The following is a 23,631-nucleotide window of genomic DNA, read 5'->3' on the forward strand; positions in this document are numbered from 1 at the left end:
GACAAAGTCCACAGAGCTCTCTTGGAGCTCTGAAAATTTTTTTCTTGGAAGAAATGATGAAATGAAACAAAAAAATTGACTTTTATATAAAAGCCAAAGCAGCAAAACGACGTCGTTTTGCTTAAGGAGAAGATTCGCGCATATACTCAGATCCAACCTGGGATCCGTGTAACCTGACCCGCGATTTGTTTTTACCTCAGCTCAAAAGTGGTCCATTTGAACCGGAATCGAATCGCTAGTGAACCGATCGAACTGGTTTGAACCGCTGAATCACCCGAATCATAGATTGAACCATCGAACCTATCTGATCGGTTCAGACAATGTTAACGGTCCGGTTCAGGTAAAAAAAATTTTTTTAAAATTTTTTTATATTATTATTTTTGTTATTTTGAGTATTTTTTTATTCTTGCATGATAAATTCTTAAATTTGTTAGAATAAATGTTTAATTATTTTAATAATAATAAAATTGAAAACAAGTAATAATTAAAAATATATATTAAAAATACTCAAAAAAATATTTATTATTATTATTATTTTTCCTACCTAGATGTTGGAAGGAATAAAATAAATATTTTTTTAAAAAATAATTTCGCCTAGATATTGGGGAATTATTATTAATAAATTTTCATGAAAAATAAATATAAGAAATTTTAAATTAATTTTAAAAAATTATTAAAATCGAACCTGCTTCAAAAATTCGCCTAGATGTTGGAGATTTTTAGAGATGATCGCATTTTCTTAAAAGCGAAACCTTAAACACTATTTTTTTATTTTCAAAATCTTAGGTTTCTAAAACTCCCTAAAATCCAAAATCCCTTAAAATCCAAAATCCTAAAAATCCTAAGGACACGTGTGAAAATTTCATTTGAAACAATTTGTTCTCGAATGCCGTCTAGATGATGAGGTATTTAGGAAATTTTATTTCGTTAAGTCGTTTCACACGATTTCTTAAATTCACTTTAATAATAAGATTAATAAATAAAAAAGTATAATAGTAAATTAGGATCTTAAATATAAACAGTCGCACCTAAGCTCTTGCCTAGATGTTGAAGAGTCGGGGTGATCTCATTATACTTAAGAGTCTAATTTTTAAATTGCATCTCATCCTACATAACATTCATTGGCATATATACGTTAGCATGTTATTATCAGTATTTATTTGCACTATTCTATCTTTAATTTTTATTTACTACTTGGTGATAAAATATTTTATAGTAAAAAAGAATAATACTTTTAAAAAAATTGTGATATTACAAAATAAAATAAAAATAATATTTCGAAAGAAATAATTCTTGGTACTCTGCCTAGATGTTGGAGAGTGACCAACAATTTTCTATAAAGAGTGTTATTTCATTTTAAGGATTATTGTGTTAAATCTTAAGCGAAAAGAGTTATTTTAAATTCTGCCTAGATGTTGAAGAATTTTAAGATAATTCTTTAACTTAAAGATTTTCTTGATATTTCAAAATAAAAATTTTAGCAAAATTTTATTTTTCCAAATGAAAGAAATTAGTGTTAAATTTCAAATTAAAATCATTTTTGTCCAACACAAAAAATAACGCGTAATTAAATGGGACCAATTTATGAGTGTTGTGATGGTGCTAATCTTTCCTTACACGTAACCGACTCCCGGACCCAACTGATTTTTTGTAGACCGAAATTTATCTTTTGATAAACTTTAAACCTGTTTTTATAGTTTTATTAAAAGGATAAATTTTTGGGTGGTCAATCACACCTTAACAAAGATTGGTGGCGACTCTTTTTTATTTTTCTCGATTTTAAAATATATTTACGTCTAACAGTCCCAAAATCATTACAACATCTTTTAATTAAACATCCTACCATACTTGTTGAGGAAGAGAGAGTCGAATTTTAATGCTTTGAATGGAAAGATATTTACATTTTTTTTTAAACTACATACCATAATGATTTTTTATCTAGAATGATTCGATTATTAGATTTGGTAAAAATTTTCAAAGTCGTCATCAATCTTTTTTTGTAAGGTATGATTGGACATAAAAATATCATCTTTTAATAAAAACCTTAAAATTAATTAAGATTTCTTTAAAAGATGTTTAGGTTTGTGAAATCAGGGTTGGATTTTGGATTATAATTATGAGTGAAAAAGTCATTAGCACCCTCACATCACCTATTCGAAGAACAGTACTAGTTAAACATATGTAATCATTTAATTTTGACGATATAATCTTCTTTATATTTAAATTTAATTTTCTAAGATTTATTTACGAAAACATTTTTTGTTGTTAAACTATTATTATTATTATTATTATTATTATTATTATTATTATTATTATTATTATTATTATTTTCATATTCTATAAATTCTCTAACGTTTTGGTATAATTTATAAAAAATATTTATTTAGAAAAAAATTTCATAAAATTGACAATTCACAAAATTCTCAAAATTTTTGTATAGGATATTTTATTCATTTATGAAAATTAATTTTATTAAATAAATTTTAGAATTATCCCGATTTTTCAGCAAAATCTTAAAAGTTTTAAATAAATTTTAGGATCATCCAAACTTTCTAATAAGATCCTAAATAAAACAATTTTTGTTGATGATAATTAAGAGATTTAATTAAACATTTTAAATAATTTTTATTGCAACTACATTTTTTTACTTTTTGTTATTATTTACTATTTATTATTTTAATATTTTTTTATTATTTAAATAAATCTTTATTTAGTAAAAATAATAATTTTTTTTGAATTATTCAAACTCTTTGGTGAATCCACAATAATATTTGGTATTAATTAAGAGATTTATTTAAAGAAATATTTTTGTTTATTTATCATTTAAATAAATATATTTATTTAGTAAAAAAATAATTTATAGATTATTTTGACTCACCGGTGAAATCTAAAAATATTTTTTTTACTTGCATTAAGAAAATTGAACTATTTTGATTTTCTTTAAAGATTACATTTTTAGAATACTTATTCAAATAATCAATTATTATTATAATTTTATTTTTATTTATTTTTATCACGTAACAAAAATAATTTCTTACAAAAAAAAAACTTAATTTAATTTTTTTATAATTATACTTTTAATATTTTATTTTTTTATTTTAATAAACCTACCTTTTATTTTAAATTTATATTTTTACCATTATTTATTTATTTGTCCAAAAAAATAAAATGAAATAAATAAATAATATCATAAAATAAATAAAACACAATGAAAATAAATAAAAAAATATAAAAAAAGGAAAAGGAAAACTCACTACAAGGTCGGGTCAGGCGCAAGTCCACGAGCGGATCTTAGCATTGGTTGGGCATGGAAAAATACTCCAAAACAACATCATTTAAGTGGACTTATAAAAGGCTAAAATTATTTTTTTTAATTTTTTTTCTCTTTCCTCTCTTTAGAAAAATTTTCCCTTCATCGACCGTAACAAATACCTAATTTCTGGCCAATCATCGCCATGTCATCGTTAAAAACTTTAACTAGCATAAAAAAATTTAAACTATTTTTAGATTTAGGCAATTTTTCTAGTTTTCAATGGTAAAAAAACTTATCAATCATCGAAAATTTCAAAGTTTTTCTAGAATTTGATGGCCCAAAAAAATTTTAAAAAATCCCAAATTAATCTTTTTTATCTCCTAAACACTTATCCTCAGATAGTTTCTTCAAAAAAAAAAAAAATTCAAACCTTTAGTTCAAAGAAAATGATCTCGATTTTGCATTTTTGTGTTTTTGTAAATTTGATTTCAACTATTAGAGATGAAATCTTTTTTTTTTTTACTTTTTTGTTTTGTTTTTGTTTTATTATTATTATTATTTTGGACAAAATAAGTGTTTACACCACATATCATTGAATTAATTTTTAAATAATATATATTAGGAATCACAAAAAGTACATTGAACTGTTACATAAATATATGCAAAAAGTAAAATAAATAAAAAATAAAGACTCCGCTTGTCGGTTTTTTAATTTTTATTTTTTATAAAAAATGAAAGATTAAAAGTTAAAAACAAAAAATAAATAGCAAAATACAAAAACTTCAACCAATTAACCCTAAAAGAGTAGACGTTATTACAAATTTATTGGCCTTTACAATTAAGATTTGTAAATTAATTGATAAAATTATTATTAAAAGATTTTAGAGTACTATAAAAACATATGCAAATTTACATATATTATCTATTTTAAAATGATAAATTTTACCTTTAAATTATTTAAAAATAATTGCTATATCAAGAAAAAATAACAGTTCAATGGCATTCTTTAATCTTCAAAGTTTTAAGGTTTCAAAGCTTGAATAACAGTACTTTTAAAAAATATTATTTAATTAATTTAAAATTTAAATTTCAATAATTATAATTTTTTTTATTTTTTAAATACTACTTCTTATTGGAAAAAAATTTAAAGTATCTTGCTTTCGCAACTTGCTAGACCCTCCACCAGCAAATCATTGCTAGAATTAAAAAAAAAAACTTGGTTATCATTTTTTAGTAAGTTCAAGGGAAGAAATTAATTGTACATGGCAAAATAATCATCACTTATCATATGCTCGTGCCTAAGGAAGAGAGACAAAACCTTTCACGCTTGATTTAAGTTGGCACGTTTCGCTTAATCTCAAGATTTATATCATTCATCATTGCATATCATATGCAAAAGATCTAGTCAAAACCACTTGCCTTTAGTCACTCCCCTTAATCTAGTGCTTTACTTGCCTGCGACATCAAGTTAGCTAGAGCAAGGTCAACACCCATAATTGGATTCACTGCTTTCATGATTTATAAATAAAAGTATATGACTTCTTTTTTTTTTTTGGATTGAGTAAATAAAATGATTTAATTATAAAATTCATTTTTGATATATTGATAGTCATTTTTTTTTATTTTTCAAACAAAATTAAAAGATTATCATATGTTTTATTTTTAAATTTTTTTTAATATATCAAGATATGTGTTATTTTACTAATGTTATTTATAAAACCTAAAAACTCAATAAATGAAATAGTTTCTCTTAATCATATAGTTTGATCTTATTAATAATTTGCTTAAATTAGATAAATGTAAAATATATAAAAGGTATAAATATTGTTTTATTTTTAGTAATAAATCCCAATCTATGCATTTTAAAATTCGAAATCCTAACAACTACTGAAATAAAACTTCAATTTTAGAGTGTCTTTTTTGAACAAATTGCATTGTGTTTTAATTGATTAACAAACTGAATGTAATTCCTTACATATCCTACCTATTGTAAAAAATTTCCTTAAAAAATTACCTCCAACAAGGTCAGGTCTTACAGCTTTTAAATATATGAAGTTTAACTATTTCAGTTTTACCATCCTGACCGATTCACATAATTAACTCAGAAAGATGCTTACAACGAAATGGTGTGTGGAGCCCTACGGTTAGCCAGTCTCAGGTAGATTCTCTCATTTCATATTTGAGAGAACAAAATTCCTGTAATTAGTGTCATTTCATTATGCTCTGGAATGTTTTAAGGTTCCCATGAAATGGGATCGTTAACGAATCATTTTTACAGAAAATATTAACAGTGGGGAAAAACAGATCGGCCCTTTCCCCCTTATTATACAACCAAACTATGGATGCAAGGCTCACTTGGCAGTTTGGAAGGAGCCAGGGGCGAGCGATGGGGGCCGGGGCCATCAACATAAGATTAAAGCTCAATTTAGATAACGACAAGATTAATTACGACTAACAAGTGGTTGGTTTAATTGGTTAAGTTCGTCTTTTTTAATGAAAAAATTTTAAGTTCAAATTCTGTTGATAGTCACTTGTTGAAATTATATCGAATGCACGATCTGCAATCACTTATCTTAAGCTGTTAGATACGATATATTTTATCTTAACTTAAAAGATTGAATAACCTATCTACTTTCAATTTTTTTTTAAATTAATTATGATAAGATTAAAAATAATAATAATAATTTAAATAATTGTGATTAAAAAAATTATTATTATAATTAAAAAAAATTTTAAAAAAATGTATATTGATTTAATTTTATTAAAATTAATATTTAAATATAATTAAAAATATAATAAGCTTAATCGTATCATTACGAAAGTTTAATAAAATACATACGGGAGTAAGGTTGCTATGAGAGCCTGTGACTCTAGCGTTTACAACCACAGTAGTTGAGTAGGTCTGTTAAATCCGAGGAGGCTAGTCTATGTACTGAATCAGAACCCTTCCAAACACGCCATTGATATATCCATACGTTCATTTGCCTTTCAAAGTTTTTATTTCTATTTGGAACCCAAATGGTACTAACAAAGGATAAAGGAGAAAGTTGGACAAAAGAGAGATACGGCTAGCAAAGCACCTGAAACACTGTGGCAAATCGAAAAGTCCATCAGTTTCGCTTGTGTAACTGAAACAAAGTCCCTGCCGTCTTTGCTGGGCAGGAAAACCTCTAAAAAAAATACCAAATAATAACTTTATTAGATATATTTATGTGTGTATATATATATATATATACTGATAGATGGTGTATTTTTGTATGTAAAAAAATATGTATGGATAGTATAACATATAATAAAGTGATGAAATTCTCATCTCATAATATATATATATATATATATATCTATCCAAGAATTCCAAACACCCTCTTTTAGGTCCCTCAGGTGCTGTCTTTATCGACGCCTTTTTGTCCTTGTTTCCTTGTAGCCCATTTCTTTCTTCTTCCTTTGTAGTTTTTCCACTTACAAATTATGTCTTCTTCTTCATCGTCATCATCTTCTTCTGAAGATGGCAATGGCAATGGTGCAAGAAGAGGTGCTGGTGATTTTGAAGGCCCATCTTTAACTCGTAGACGTGCCAATAATGAAATCTGGCCAGGGCCTTTTGTTGAAGATCTTGTTGTCCAAGTTGCCATTGGTGCTTCTCGTTCATTTGGCCGCCTTGCCGCAGCTGCTGCAGTTGCCAATGTGTTTCAGGTAGGTTTCTTTCTTATCATCTGCAATGCCCTTTTCTTCATATTTCTTTTTTGTTGATTTTAAGCAGATGGAATTGATTGAATTGGGGAATTCTTGATTCGGATTTTGTTTTTGTTACCATTTTTTTTTTTTTTAGTTTTATCAACTTAGAATATATGTTTTCATTTCAATCTTAATGGCATGGGGATGGCACAGCAAAATCACTACATTAAGAAGATAGGAAGTTCTGGGAAAGGACAAAATTTGAGTCTGGTCAACAATATCGTTATGAACCCTGAAAAAACACTGTAATTTTACAGATTCTGGTCTTTTTTTTTTCCTTCTTGAGAAATTCTAATCAATGCAAGAGAGCAGAGTGAAAGCGGATATATAGTGTCCAGTCTTGGACGTAGTAGCATCCAAGGAGGAAACTGCCTCTGGGAAGGGAACTGGCTTTGGATGGGTCCATTTCTATCAAATTTATGTCCCTTTGGGATGGTGTAGTTTCATTCATCTTGGCAGTGTTAGTTACTCCATTTCCTTTTTACCACTACCGAAATGTCTATTTTTGGACCTCTTTTCACTTGTTAAGAGGAAAAATGGCTTTTTGGGTTTTTGAATTTCCTTTTTCCCTTTATTGGCATGACCCTTTTTTAAGCTCTAGAACTCCTTTCAACTTTTTTGACTGCCCTTTTAAGCCACATGCTGCTAGTAAATCCATGGGATTCTTTCTTTCCTAATGCTCAAATGTAGAGACTTTTGAGGCCTACTTTAATTGCATGATTTAAGGCAATGGTCTTTTGCATGTCCCTTACCTTGCTCATGTAAGTCTAACATTTGCTGGAAACTTCTTAGATATAGAGGGACTGTTGCCTCTTATATATATATATATGTAGAAATAGTTTAGGACTTTAGGTGTAGGCACTACTCTCTCCTTCTCCCCAAGTGCACAGCATGCTCTGCGCTTCATGCTTCAATCTCATTTGGTAATAATGTCTGTCATTTTATGTGTCAAACGAGATCAAGCACATCTACAGTTTTTTACCCCAGTTAAGCCATAACAAATTTCATTGCAGGAGCATGTTAATGGAAAAGCTTCGGTAATCAAGTTAAACCAGATTTGCAACATTTAAATTACATGATCATACCATAAACCGTTGTTTTAAATCTTAAAATATTAGTAGTAATTTCAATTCAAATGCTTATTATTGTCTGCTGTAACTCAAAAAATGAATAAATCAAGAACATGATTCAGAGTAAGAAAATGATAAGTAATTCACAACCAACACATAGTAAAACATTTAAATTTATATAATAATTATAAGCGGAAACATTCAAGCCTTTGCTTAAGGCTTATTCAAAGACTAATGGAAGAAGTTAAGATTTTTCTTTCCTTGTGTTTTATTGTTCAGTACTTTACTCGGTCAAACATCATTTATTAATAAATAAACAATCATATAATAATTAATAATTATTATTATAAATGTTTAAAAGAAAGAAAGGAAATCCAATCTTTTTATGATAATAATAATGGTCGATCTATAGATGGGTCGCCAAAACCAAGTGAAACATATACGAGGAGGACTGGGCTGTAGCAAGTATGTGGGAAGTGGAAGCATGGGGTAGAGTCAAAGACAGAACAAAAAAAGGTAAGCTGGGGAAGGCTATTAGATTCTCTGCTTTTAACGAGACAGGCCGTTGGCCATCCCTTTCTTGGAAATGAAAGAGAGAGGAATATATATATATATATATATATAAAATATATTATTAATATATAAATTTTATATTTTTTCAATGAATCATATAATGCTAATTTATTAATAAATAAATATTAATTTTTAAAATAAATATATAAAAATTAAAATAATTTATTTGTTAATAAAATATTATTATTTGATTTATTTTATTAATAAATTATTATTATTTAATTTATTAATAATATATATCAAATATAAATTAATATACATAATACGCTTAGCTAGGGAAGCACGCTCGAAAGTTGCTATACCGTGCTTTTACGTGAGTGTTTGTATATGTAACTCTTCATGTACCACAGCTAATAGTATCCCTCCTTCTCATTTTTCCTTCCTCTCAAATTCTCATAATGCATAAAATCATTCAAGAATATCGTGCTTCTCATTTTCTCATGGTCTTCACATTTAAGGTTTTTCAACCACCTAATCTGAGGATTCTGTAATTTTCTTGCAGCAGCAGCTACAAATTTGTAACTTTGTTCTCTTGTTGGCTGTCGCTCATGAAACCAAGATAAATCGACCGATTAATTGTAAGAAAAATTGTTGGAAACAAAAGGATTTGGAAAGAGAAAGAGCTGTCACACTCTCCCTGACCGAGTAGGATATGTGATTGGGTTATTGGACTACTAATCTATGCTACAAGACAAGTCGATTCAACACTGATATTTTTGAAAAATGAAAAACAATAAAATTTTATTAAAACAAATAACACCCTTTTTCCTTTCATTAAGAGCTCTGGCTGATTCTGACATCTGAAACCGAAAACAACCTTTTTCTGTGATCTGCTCTTTCTACTGCATAGTCTCTCCTACCGGCCAATCGCTGCCTGGCCAGCTTCAACTCTCTCGTTATTAAAAGCCCTTTACGCGCATGGAATGGTTGGTGCCACTGTTAAAAAGCGCATTGCTTCCTGAACTGAATCCTTTTCTTTACGTTGTTGCTGCTCTCATCAAATGCTGGATCAATCCACAACCTTTATTAAGCAATAAATAGCTTGTCTTCCAATTATACGAATACTAATGTAACGCATATTTTAATTATTACATCATCTTCGCGATTCTTGTTGTCTGGTTCTATCTTTTTTAATTATGGTTAAGCTTCTTTCGTTTTCATTTTTTCTGCTTTTATCGTTGCAACCCTAAAGTTTTATACAGATTTTACGTGGATGCATGTGCTAATAATTTGTACTTTCGTTTTTTTATTTTCTGATTTTTCTTACAAGGAATTCGTTTGCATGCAGGTTTGTTCCACGTGGCAAGCTGTCTCTCGTTCTGAGCCACTGTGGCACCGTCTAACAAGCATCATATGGGCCCGGACCCACCGCATGCGGGCCACGTGGAGTGACGAATACATATACCGTCATCAAACGTTTCAGAATTTTCGTGATGGGAGATCATTTTACGAGACCCTCCATTTCGATCCAACCGGCGTGGACGTGCCGGATGGGCTTACGTGCCGTTGCCTCAACCTCTCTGACACCCACCTTGCCTGCGGTTTCGCTGATGGCATCGTTCGCCTCTTCGACCTTGCGACCCGCTTACAGGTCTGCACCTTCCATCCCCACCACCGTGATCGTTTAGGCCGCTTCTCACGCACCGTAGCTGGTATTGTCATCTCGGACCCCAGGATCATTTTCGCCACCATGGATGGCGACATCCACGTGGCAATCATAGACGGGCAGCCCCAAGCGCGCAGGGCTCACATGGGCAACGTCGTGGACGACGGTGCATTGGTGGACTTCACCGGATGTGGGCGCTGGTGGGTGGGCCTTTACGCAGGCGTACCTGGCCGTTCTTTCCACATTTGGGATGGTAACACTGAAGAGCTAGTCTGCGTGAACGCAACTTTGACTAACCCAGAAGCCCTGAGGGGGTGGAACATGTTGACCAGGTTGACTGAAACCTTAGGCCGAGTCAGGGTGACGAGCCAGGAATCCGCGGTGGCATCTACCAGTTCCAGGTACATGGTTTTGGATTTGAGGTATCCCGAGTTTCCATTGCACGACCAGGAGAGTACGAGAGGGCTTATAGTGACTTCCTTGGATACCAACAACGAGGCTTTCATTACGGTGGACAGCCGTGGGTGGGCTGTCGTACGCCGGGTGGATACGTTGGAGGAGCTGTGTAGGTTTAACACACAGCAGATGAACGTCATGGGTTGCATGAACTTAGGATACGCGCTAATATGTGCCGCGGGTGTAATTAGGGTGTGGGGCATAGAGCATCAGCCTGGGCAACACTTGTATCGTTTTAATGGGAACATAGGGGCAGTTAACGCGATGGTGGCGGGTGACAGGCACGTGGCAGCAGCAAGTAGTGACACGACGATACATCTATGGGATTTTGGTGCGCAGTAAGGTAAGAGCGAGTGACAGGGTATGGATTTTAGGGCATAGGTGGGTAAGGGGGATGGTGACAGGAGGGACATGGAAGGGAAGGGCCCCAGGTGGGGGAAGCGAGTCAGAGAAAATGCACTTTGGGGAAGTGATATTGGTAGAAGACAGGGGAGAGGGATGTGGATGGGCGTGGGATTCGCTGTTTTGGGAACTTTTTTAGGTTTTGAAAAAAATTAGTTGGGAAGAGTGTCCCGGTGTTGACCAATGACTTCCCTAGGGAAACTGGTTTAAATTGGTGTTTTTGACTGAAATTAACAAAGTAAAAAAAAAAAAAAAAAGCAAACAAAGACGGCAGAACAAAGCCCTATGGGTCCATAGCTCTCTCGTATATCTATCTCCTTCGAGTTGTGCCTTTCTTCTGCACTGTACTTATATTTTTAAATTTAAGGGGAATTGCCAAGTGCCGAGAATGGAGAGAGATGGAAATGGCTTTTCTTGGGTAGGCAAGTAGGGTCATTTCTGATCTTAGTTGGGTATTTTCTTGGATTCCAATATTAATCCACCACATTTGGTTTCTAATTTTTTGTATTCTTTTATTTAGTAAAAGAATGCCTTTTTTTTAAAAAAAGAAATCTTTTAATATTGTTATTGTTGCTTTTCTGCTGACAAAATTCATGTTCATTAATTTTGATAATATATCCTTAGGCCCATCATGCTGCAATGGTAGTTCGTATGTTTGGGTTTACACACTCACCGGACAATTTTCATAACTGGATGTAGTTCTTGTAAAACATATTAAATTAAATATCATAGGAATGAATATGATATTGATAGATATGGACTTTGACAGTCAAAATATGAAAAAAAAATGTGGAAGCTTAATGTTCTAAAATGGTGAATTGTGTTCCCCAAAAGTGTGGTGTGAATCTTTAATCGCTATAGTGAAAATTAAATGTACTTTTGCACTTGAGTGTGTTTGGCCATGTATCTTTCAATTCAAAGACTTGGTGGACTCATTCCCCAACAGGCTAATGGTTGAGCCAGACTGCCAGAGTTAGGCTTGGCGCAGCTTATGTTGTTGCCATTGACAAGGTATTTTACGATCTTTGTCACCTTTCAACATTTCTTCATGGTCAAGTAACTACTAATAACTCTTTGTTATGGGTTACTGCAGGCTGAATTTGGAAAACCCAAATGCATTTGCTACCTGACAAAGGAAAGGTTTCTGTCTATGCTGATTGTATCCCAACTGTTCAGCTCCACTGTTTGAGGTGGTATTTTGGTTTTTAATATTTGCACCTTCCCTCGTTTGATTCATTAGTTCAAGTCACATGATCAAGATGATATTCTAGTTTAATAGGCCAAAATGAATGAATTTGATAGCAGTAATCCATAATGATAATGGTAAAAGTAAATATTTTTTCAAGTTCCACTGTACAAATACTTTGTTGGTGTATATATATATATATATATATATGTTTTCAAAACTATACATACACTATGCATTTAAGTGTGCATTTGTGAACCATCTTCTTTGGAGAGCTGTAAATGGGTATTTGTTGTTTCAGATTGCAGGATTTTGATCATCGATCTTTCATGTATCTGCAATCTGTTGCACTTTTTTTTTCATGTTATAATCAAATATTCATATCTGTGAGACAGATGATTTTCCCATTTTTCCAGGAAATGGAAGGAAAATACTCTTATCTTCCTATAAAGTAACATCCAACAAATCCGGAGTTAAAATTCTAGTATCTGCAATATTTTTCCTTATTTTTAATCTTCCGGCTTAAACATAAGGTGTCATTGCTATACTGAAAAAGCTATGGCATTGGTGCTGGTCATCAGTATTAATCATCTTCATCTTATCCAATTTTTCAATAAAATGAAATGGAACATCAGGGTGCATCATGCTAATATTTGTGATTATTGATATTATATTCTGACTTTGGAGAGAGCATATCTTTTTCTTTTCGATAGCTGCATTAGATTGCTTTTTGTCCATTTAATTTCTTAGTTTCAAATTGAAACTCTTTCTTTTTCTGTTTCCAGGATATTTTTACTGCAGGTAGTGATACTTCATCAACAACCATAGAATGGGCTATGTCAGAACTGATAAAATACCTTATAATGATCTATAAGGCAGAAGCCGAAATAAGAAATGTCCGCAAAGGAAATAAGGACATAAAAGAAGTTAATTATTGAATTAGTTACCCAATTGGTTAATATAATCATCCTATTAAATAATATCCAATAAATCTGGAATTAAAATTCTAGCATCTGTAATATGTATTTTTTTTTTATTTTTAAGTTATGATCTCCTTTATACCAAAACAAACTCTTAGGTTTCATTGACCTGCTACCTTCTCCTAAGAGAAGCAGATTTGAGATAAGTGGATATGAAATACCTACTGAGACTAGACTCGTTGATGATGCATGGGCAATAGGAAGGGATCCAGAATATATACTGGAATAATATCCCGAGTGCTTTGAACCAACAAGGTTTCGTAATTCTTCCATAGATTTCAAAGGGGCAAATTTTGAGTTCCTTCCATTTGGAGCTGGTGGGATGGTGTATTCAGGCATCCCGTACGCCTTATGGTGTTGCAAATATTAATTAGGATATCGACAGTTTTGATATAGTGGTCAGACAAAAAAGTCTCAATTTAATTAAATAATCAATTAATCATATAAAAGAAATAATTGAACGTATTTTAATTTAATCAGTTTACATTTATAGATGAAAAAAAAAATCTATTAATTATAAAAAATTATAAACAAACATAAAAGCAAACATTCACAATCACTATATGTGGATATTTTTATTTTTTTCTAGTTTTATGGAATATTTTAACTCAAATAAACACACACTTATGTGCACTCATGCACCATATTTATGTAGACATTTTCATTCTTATCTAATCCAATTAAACATACAAATCCATAAATATCATCTCAATTTCTTTTAGTTATGTCTATCCAATAAAACTTTACAATTCTCTCATATGTTTTTCTTATTCTAATTTTATAGAGACTTAATTTATACAAACTTACTTATCAAAAATCTATTTCCTTTTAAAATTATTCTTTTACAGGTTTTCTTCTCTATTAGCAATATTTAATCAATCCCATTTTGAATAAATCTCTATCAAGATCTCATATTAGATTTGATTCAATCTTAACAATTTCCACCTTAACTTAAATTCTATCAATCTCAATTTTCATACTAAACATGTTTGTCTCCAATTACAATGAAAGTCTTGTAATAATCTTATTCTTTTATTTGTTTTTACGCTTCACGCAACTGATCTCTTAATACATGAAATCGAACTTATCTTTTAAATCAAGCTCCTCTATGTTTGTTTCTTCTCACATCTTGAATCTTCAGCTTTAATACAAGTTATTAGGATCACACACGATAGCTTTGATATTAGTTGTTAGGCAAGAAAAGGCTCAATCCAATTAAACAATCAAGCGAGTGGAAGTATAAACAAATAATCAATCAATGAATTACACAGAGACAATAATTTAACATGATTCAGTCTAACTGACTTACGTCTGTGAATGAGAAAAAAGATTCATTAGTTGGAGAAAATTACAAACAAACATCAAATTAAACACTTACAATCAATACATATAGATCTTTTTATTCTCCTCTAGTTTCATGAAATATTCTCAATTCAAACAAACACATACTCGTATATCCATAAATCATATTTATGTAAACCATCTCATTCTCTTTATATACACACACCCATAAAAACCATTTCAATTTCCTCTACTCTTTTGAGTTGTCTATCTAATAAAATCTTACAACTTTCCTACATCTTTTTCTCATTTTAATTTTATAGAAACTCTATTTATTTATAAATATACAAACTTACCTATTAAAATTCTTAGAATTCTTGTTCTAGAAATTTTTTTGTCTATCAATCAATATTTAATTAATTCCATCTTAAATAAATCTCTAATCAAATTTCTTATAAGATTTGGTTCAATCCAAGAATATCAAACTTCCACTTGGCTAGTTATTGTATAATTTCGATTGGAAACTGTCAAGTGGACTAAGACCTCAACAACTTGACCTGAGACTTGAGAGAGTCATTTGGTGTAAATGTTAGGAGAAAGAATGGTTCGCGCTTAATAGCCACACCTTATATTCCTTCTGCTTCATTGTCAAAGTGGTAGAATTGGACCTACAAGCTAGAAGCACCTTAATGGTTGTAGTCACTGTTTGCTGCAATTTCGTTTGAATAAACGACAGAATTATACACAGAGATGGAAACAAACATACCATGCATAGATACAGGATAATTGGTAGAAACTAGTTCTATTGGAAACTGAAATGATTAGCTTTACCGAATGAGCTAAAACAGGCTTCTGACCTTGATCCTAACACAGATGAATTAAACTACATAAAGATTACAAAGGAAAAATACGAAACCATTTATACAAAATAAACCGAACATATTAATGATAAAGCACTAGCAAATATAAGTTTCTGATTATGGGCTCTTTTATTTTTTATTTTTTGAAAAAAAATGTGACTTTTTTTTCTTTGAAATACATTTGTAAATTGTGAAGCAAGAAATTGGCCTAAAATCAAGCACGTTACTTGGATTTTGAACTTCAAGAAGTAAAGTAATAATAATTGAATCAATTGCTGAATGTCTCTTACCTCTTTGAAAGAAGTAGAGGATGGCTTTAATTACTTCATCCCATTGATACAGTGGTGAGCGACCGCATTTGAATTGTCCTAAACGTCTTTAATGGGTCTTTCATTTTCTAGCATTTAAAAATCTATCTGTGTTCTAATGGGCTATCTAATCATGCAGGGCTGGAGAGTTGGGACGACTTGATTTACAAGCTCTAATAAACTTAATTTATGAAATTGACTTGACTTGTTTAGATAATACCCAAATATGTGGTGAAAAAAAACATTAGTTCCATTGATTGGATGAAGGCAAGATGAAGAATGAAAAAAACAAAAAAAGGATGTCCGTTTTGCTTTCAAAAAATAATGGAAATATTTTTTTTATTAAGATTCGGTTAATGGGGTCTAAAATTTATAAGCATTTGCTTACCCGCGAAACAATATGCTTTGATTTCGGTTTCAGTCACCGAGCCAGCTCTGGTTGGGCTAAACCATTGAGTTCTGGAACTCGAATGCAAAAATAAAGCGCTATATATATAACGATGCGATTGAGTTGGAAAAGAAGGAAGTTTACGGTGAAAGTGTAGTACCACGTCGTCTAATTTATATTTGATAAACTTGAGCTAATTAAAGAGCCTTTCTAATAAATTTTACCTTTAAAAACTATTTTAATGTTAGTGTTAACAGCAGCCTTTTTTTTTGTTTTTCATTACTTTTAAATTGATAGCCATTAACAATTAAATAAGAATGATAGTTACTCCAACAAATTATTTTTTTATATAATTAAATTTTAATTATTAAAATTAAAATTTTAATATTCTAGTAAAATTATACGGTTATTGACCTATCAAATTAATGTCTCGTTTGAAAAATCAAACAAAAATCATTATTATTTCAAATTCATGAGGTATTGACTCAACGACAAGGAAACCTTTAAATTTTAATATTTAAATTTCATTATATATAAATTTAATTTAATTTTACATTGATTTTATTAGTACTTATTTGTTTATTTGATATTTTGTATTTTTTATATGTACATTTAATACTTAATTATAATTATAATTTCACTTTTATAAATAATTTCATAAAAAAAAATCATTGCTTTCCTTTATTAGCCTTAACTATAACTACCTCAAACTTATTTTTTAATTGAGATTAATTTTTTGAAGACAATTAATAATCAATGAGAGGGATAAAACATTAACGATCACTCTTTTTAAGTTTTTTATTTACAGCTGCTGTAGAGGGGTTAATGTACAATAAAAATTTTTTTGATAGTTTTCAGTTTTCTTATTTAATAGTTAAAAAAAGTTTTAAAAATACATGTAAGGTAAGAATTCGAATTCTATCATTCTCATCTTCTTTTTAATAGAAAACAAATTTTTTGATAACATATTTTTTAAATATTGGAGTGGGTCAATCCGACTCTCTTCGATTTTTAATCTCTCTGTTTATAGTTGGACAAGAAATAGAAGGTTGGATCGTTTGGGACGGCATGGATTAATTCTTACAAACCAAGAGGCAGACATGGGACCTTAATTATTCCACTAGTGCTGTCTAAATACACGTAATTTTCAGCCATTATCACTGTTAATATTGATAAAGGATTGATTTCTATCAACATAACTTAACCGTAGACTATAAAAATCGATTGCTTTTAATTTGTCCTATTTGAAGACCTGACTAATTGAGGATCCTAATTTCTACTTATAAGACAACCACAGAAATACATTTGTAAATTGTGGGGCAGCAAGAGATTAGTTTAAATTCTAAAATCAAGCATGTTACTTTGGATTTTGAACTTTAAGAACTTAATAATTGAATTAATTGTTGAATATGTCACTTACCACTTTGAAAGAAGTAGACGTGGCTTTAATTACATCATTCCAGACAGTGGTGAGGGACAGCATTTGAATTGTCCTAAACTTCTTCAATGGGTCCATCATTTTCATTTTCATTTTCATTTTCTACCTGTCTTCCAATAGGCTATTAAATCTTTGTAGGACTGGAGAGCTGAGACCACTTGACTTAAAAATTCCAATAAACGTGATTTACGATATTGACTCGACTTGTTTAGGGAATTCCAAACTAAGTGATGAAAAACGTGAGTTCCATTGATTGGACGAAGGCAAGATGATAAAGAATGAAAAAGAAAAAAAGAATGCCCGTAGACTTTGCCTCTTTTAAATAATGGAAATATATTTATATTAAGATTCGGTCCCTAGGGACTTAAAAATGTTACTTATTATGTATTGTCCATAGATTAATATTTATTAAGATTCAGTCCCAAACCCAATAGATTATCTATTTGTCAAATTAAGCATTTTTCCCAATATAACTTATAGTTATCATCTCTTTTTGAAAAAATAATTTTATTTTACATGACAACATGGGTATCTCAAACACTTCCTTTCCCATAAATCCCTCATCCCTGTTAAATGTTAGATTAACCGATGCCTCTTTTTTTTTTTTTTTTGGACAAATTCAGGCCATGCCTTTAATTTGTACAATTTTAATTTCCTGGGTCAGTGTTTGTAGTTCATCAACTTCTTCAACTAAAATAGATTAAAGTAAAATTAAAAATCAAAAATCAAAATTGATAGATATTAATAGAGTTAAATGAGCATATTAACAATTCGTAAAGATTAGTTTCTTTATGAAATTACATCAATACTAGTAAAAATTAAAATCATCATCAAATATTACATTTTAATTATATACAAATTTATTGAAATAAATCAAATAGACAAATCAATCAACAAAAAAAAAAAATCACTACATGTAGGTTTGGTCAAATTTTATATTGATTTTTTCTAATTATGTATTGATTTATCAATTGGTTAGTTGTTTAACTTTTAAATGATTTCTTATATATATGTAACACTTGATTAAAATTACAATTTCTCTTTTATTAATAATTTTATAAAAAAAATCATTATTACTTTCCTTTATTTACCTTGACTATAATTATCACTTAATTTCTTCTTTTATTAAATTAAGATTAATTCTGTGAAGAAAATTTATAATCAATGAATGGATCAAACATTAACTTGAAATTTCTTAAATTTTGGTACAAAATCAAAATCAAACTATTCATATGCACAAAGGAAAGAACATTAAAAATGAAATGTACTTGATGATCTCTCTTTTAACATTTTTTTTTTAAGTTTTTACTTTCGTCTGATGTAGTGGGGTTAGTGTAAAAAAGTAATATAAAAAAATTTCTGATAATATATTTTTGAAGACTTGGGGTGGGTCAATGCCACTGTCTTCGATTCTGAATCTGTTATTGTAATTGGACAAGAAAAAGAAGACTTGACCGTTTAGCACGGCATGGATTAATTATTGCAAACCAAGAGGCAGGCATGCATGGTACCTTAATTACTCCGCTAATGCCGCCTAAATACACGTAATTTTCAGCCATTATCATTTTTAATATTGATAAAGGATTGATTTCTATCAACATAACTTAACAGTAGACTAAACTAATTAACTGCTTTTAATTTGTCCAATTTGAAGACTTGACTAATTGAGGATCCTAATTTCTACTTATAAGACAACAATAGAAAATGGAACGAGGACCACCTTTGATAATTTTCGTGTTCGAAACTTCTACACGTGATTGTCAAATGACCTATATGCATATTGCATGTGTCAAATGAATTCATTGAATGATCATATTTGTCTATAAAAGCGATGGCCGTTTGCAACCTCTTAACACAAAAAAAATTTTGTTGAACTAATTATTATGGGGCTATTCTTACATTACTCTCTGCTAAAATGCTTACTCTTTGTAATTCTCCCTCATTTTCTCACTCAATGTGTTTCTTCCATGCAGCGACCTTGTCTGGATTCTGAACGCTCTGCTTTGTTGCAGTTGAAGGAAAGCTTCATTCTCAACTGGTCTGCATCTTCTTATCCTTTGGCTTATCCGAAGGTTGGTTCATGGAAACTTGAAGGACAAGTTGCTGGGGATTGCTGCTCTTGGAATGGCGTTGAGTGTGATGACAACACTGGTCACATTATTGGACTTGATCTAAGCAGCAGCTTTCTTTATGGTTCTATCGACTCCAACAGCAGCCTTTTCCACCTCCATCACCTTAGAAGGCTCAATCTTGCGGGCAATGATTTCAATGACTCTAAAATTCCTTCTGCAATTGGGAACCTTTCAAGGCTATCACATTTGGACCTCTCTTCTTCTGGATTTTCAGGTCAAATTCCATCAGAAGTTCTAGAGCTCCCGAAGTTGGTGATGCTTGATCTCTCCCGGAATAATGGATTAGATCTCCAAAATCCAAGCCTGAAAAGTTTAGCCGAGGAATTAGTAAACCTCAAGTATCTTAATCTTGATGAGGTAAACGCATTTTCTACGATTCCTCAAAGCTTGGCAAATTCATCTTATTTGACATATCTCTCCCTCGAGAATTGTGAATTACGTGGTGAATTTCCTATTGAAGTTTTCCAACTACCCAATCTTCGGTATTTAAGGGTATCCTATAATCCATATCTCACGGGAAGTTTACCAGAATTTCACAAAAATATTTCTATTGAATCATTGAAACTTGCCAATACAAGTCTCTCTGGTGAGCTACCAAAATCAATTGGGAATCTTAAGTCATTATCACATTTGAGTGTTGGTCTCTGCCATTTTTCCGGACGAATTCCCTCATCCTTGGCTAACCTTACCCAGCTCAATTTTCTCTCACTTGCTTACAATGGGTTTAGCCCTGGCACTTTGTCTTGGCTTGGTAAGCTAACCAAACTAACTGTGTTGGATGTAGCATCTACAAACTCATATGATGATATCCTACCTTCTCTAAAAAACCTTACCCAGCTTACTGCTTTGGATCTTTGCTATAATAAGTTTTCCAGCCAAATCCCATCATGGTTAGGGAATCTTACACAACTGATCATTTTGAATCTTGGTGCAAACAAATTTTGGGGTCCGATTCCACAATCAATCTTTACCCTAATGAATCTCGAAGATCTTGCTTTATGTCATAATCAACTAAGCGGTGCCATCAAATTAGAATCCCTTCTAAATATTAAAAATCTCAAAAGGCTCCAACTGTCCGGTAATAATTTTTCATTGCTTACCACCACTACAGTTACGAATGTTAGTGTTCCAAAGTTCACATTGTTAACATTGGGTTCAAGCAACTTATTTGAGTTCCCAGATTTTCTTTCTGGTCAGGATGAACTGGAGTGTCTGGATCTTTCTGGGAACAAAATCTATGGGCTTATCCCCAAATGGATATGGGGCTTTTGTGCCCAAACTCTTCAATTTTTAGACTTAAGTGAAAACTTTCTTACAGGTTTCCACCAACCTTCTGTTGTTCCTCCATGGACCACTCTAAGAATTTTGGACCTTGGTTCTAACAAGCTACGAGGATCCCTTCCAATGCCATCAGCTTCCATTTACCATTACGATGTCTCAGACAATTTATTGACGGAAGAAATTCCATCAATGATCTGCAATCTGACTTCTATAACTACATTTGACTTGTCAAATAACAAATTAAGCGGCACGCTTCCACCATGTTTGGGCAACCTAAGCAGCTCACTTTCAATGTTGAATCTACGAAACAACAGCTTTCATGGCCCTATTCCTCAACCATGCAAAAAGGGAAGCAAATTGAGAATGATTGACATTAGCCAGAATAAATTGGAAGGACAGATTCCCAGATCACTGGTTAACTGTAACATGCTAGAAGTTCTTAATTTGGGAAATAATCAAATAGTGGATACGTTTCCCTCTTGGTTGGGCAGGCTTCCAGAGTTAAGGATTCTCATACTACGACATAATGGATTTCATGGTGCAATTGGAAAACCAAAAACCAAAGAGTTTCCCAAGTTGCGAATCTTTGATCTTTCCTTCAATAAATTTATTGGTCGTTTGCCATCTCGTCATTTCCAACTATGGAAGGCCATGAAAGTTGTTGATGTTAGCAAGTTAAGGTACTTGGAGGCAAACACCAGTTTTGAAACAACAGTCAACCAATGGTATGGTACCATTTATTACTCAATGACAATGACAAATAAAGGCACGCAGACAAAATACGAGAAGATTCAAGAATTCTTGGTAGCCATTGATCTCTCAAGCAATCGATTTGAAGGTTGCATTCCAGAAGACATTCAGATTCTAAAAGCAATTCAATTCCTCAACCTCTCCAGCAACTCACTTTCAGGTCCAATTCCATCATCATTGGCGAATCTACCGGGACTTCAATCTTTGGACCTTTCTCAGAACAAGCTCTCAGGAGAGATCCCTCGAGAGCTCGTGGAACTCACTTTCCTTGAAGTTTTTAATGTCTCCAACAATCAGCTGATAGGACCCATACCACAAGGAAAACAATTTGCTACGTTCGAAAACGACTCATTTGAGGGCAACCCAGGATTATGCGGGAATCCTTTGTCAAAGAAATGCTATTCATCACCACCACCACCTTCATTGTCAAAGAAAGATAGAGGCGGCGGGTCTTGGCTTGAATTTGGTTGGAAGGTTGTCCTGTTGGGGTATGGAAGCGGGCTAGTGAACGGACTGGTTCTTGGGTACTCCTTCAACCCAATGAAACACAAGTGGTTTGTCAAGTACTTTGGGAGGAAGCAGCAGAATCGGAGGAGGGGCAGGAATTAACTTAATGCTTAATTTTCAGGCAGTACGCATAGATTTCTTTGTTATGTTATACATTGATTGGTCTTTTTCTTTCTTTTTTTTTTTTTTTTCTCTCTTGCCTTTCCCTTGGCTATGAGCTATGATCAGTGGTCATGTGCAAGTATTAATGAAATAACAATGTAAACCAATGTGGTTTAATCTTTCTTTTCCGGTATTAATAAATTAAGACTACTTTGAGCAAAAAAGAATTGAGATTATGTGCACAATGTCGTGGTAGTATTAGTAAGTGAGGTGAATCAAGTCCTCAATCCTCACCAAAGTAAAAGGACAAAGAAAAGGGAAAAGGGAAAATGATTTGGGTGTTTTTTTTCTTTTTTAGTTAAAATGTGGGAGATATCATTATTGAATGATGAGTTTGAAGAGGAACCAAAGCAAGCTTTCAAACTCATCATTCAATGATGATGTCTCCCACATTTTAACTGAAGACAAAAATGTGGTATTGTACTCGAATTATTCTAGTTTAATAGTTTTTTTATTTGAGAAGTGTTAAAATTTTTATTATTAAAATTAAAAGTCCAACTCTTTATTAAGGGATTATATGATTGATACGATAGTTTTTTTACTAAGTAGAAGAGATTTATTTGAAAATTCAAAAGGAATAAAAACGTTAAAGAGCTAGCTATATGCTAGCAAATAGCAAAGAAAGTTGTCTATTACAAGTATATAGAAAAGTTGAAGCACAAATGAAAAACAAATAACACTCGAAACCTATAGAAGTATGACTATGAACACCAAACCTGGCTCGTATGTCTTGACTTCTATTTTTTCCTATTTTCTAACATGGTAAACCTTTCTGCTGTGGTTTTAACTTTTTTTTACACTGTTAAAGCTCTTTTATGGATTTAGATATATTATAATATAATTTTTTAGTAGGATGTTGAATAGATTAAAGAGGTTGGCATACGTTAGCAAAAAAATTAATTAAATATTTTGAACTCAAAATTTAATTCAATTGGTACATATAATTACTTTTAATATTTAACAAATTTAGGGTTCAATTTTCAATAGCTATAATTTCTTTTCTTATTATTAAATTGCAGTTTTCTTTATACTAAAAAAAGAAATTAAGCACTTCAATTATTGCAACTGAATTTAAAAAGAAAATGCAACTTAAAGTTTAAATACCTTCATGTTTAAAGTTTTCAGTGCATAAAGAAATATGCTACAAATGAAAATAAGTGTAGCTAAAACTCAAAATTTTTACAGTATTTAGGTGATCAAGTTAATCGTGTAATTTGATCATTGTAATATAGCTTTTGGTTTAAGAAGGGTCAATGAAGAGCT

General features: G+C 31.3%; 1 protein-coding gene and 1 pseudogene across 2 annotated transcripts; both read left to right on the top strand.

Annotated features, from left to right (window-relative positions):
* The first annotated feature begins 6,718 nt into the window (after positions 1–6,718).
* On the top strand, positions 6,719–11,566 carry LOC111306205 (transcriptional regulator STERILE APETALA-like). The gene is made up of 2 exons (XM_089750542.1): positions 6,719–6,946; positions 9,920–11,566. Exons 1-2 carry the CDS (start codon positions 6,722–6,724, stop codon positions 11,033–11,035), a joined length of 1,341 nt encoding a protein of 446 aa, XP_089606668.1. The 5' UTR covers positions 6,719–6,721; the 3' UTR covers positions 11,036–11,566.
* Positions 11,567–19,327: 7,761 nt separating this feature from the next.
* LOC111306206 (receptor-like protein 7 pseudogene) lies at positions 19,328–22,668 on the top strand (annotated as a pseudogene). The gene has a single exon (XR_016331354.1). The product of XR_016331354.1 is annotated as a receptor-like protein 7 pseudogene (transcript).
* Positions 22,669–23,631: the final 963 nt, after the last annotated feature.

The sequence above is a fragment of the Durio zibethinus genome, chromosome 21, assembly GCF_047325235.1.
Source record: "Durio zibethinus cultivar Kanyao isolate XHJ-2024 chromosome 21, ASM4732523v1, whole genome shotgun sequence".
Classification (NCBI taxonomy): Eukaryota; Viridiplantae; Streptophyta; class Magnoliopsida; order Malvales; family Malvaceae; genus Durio; species Durio zibethinus.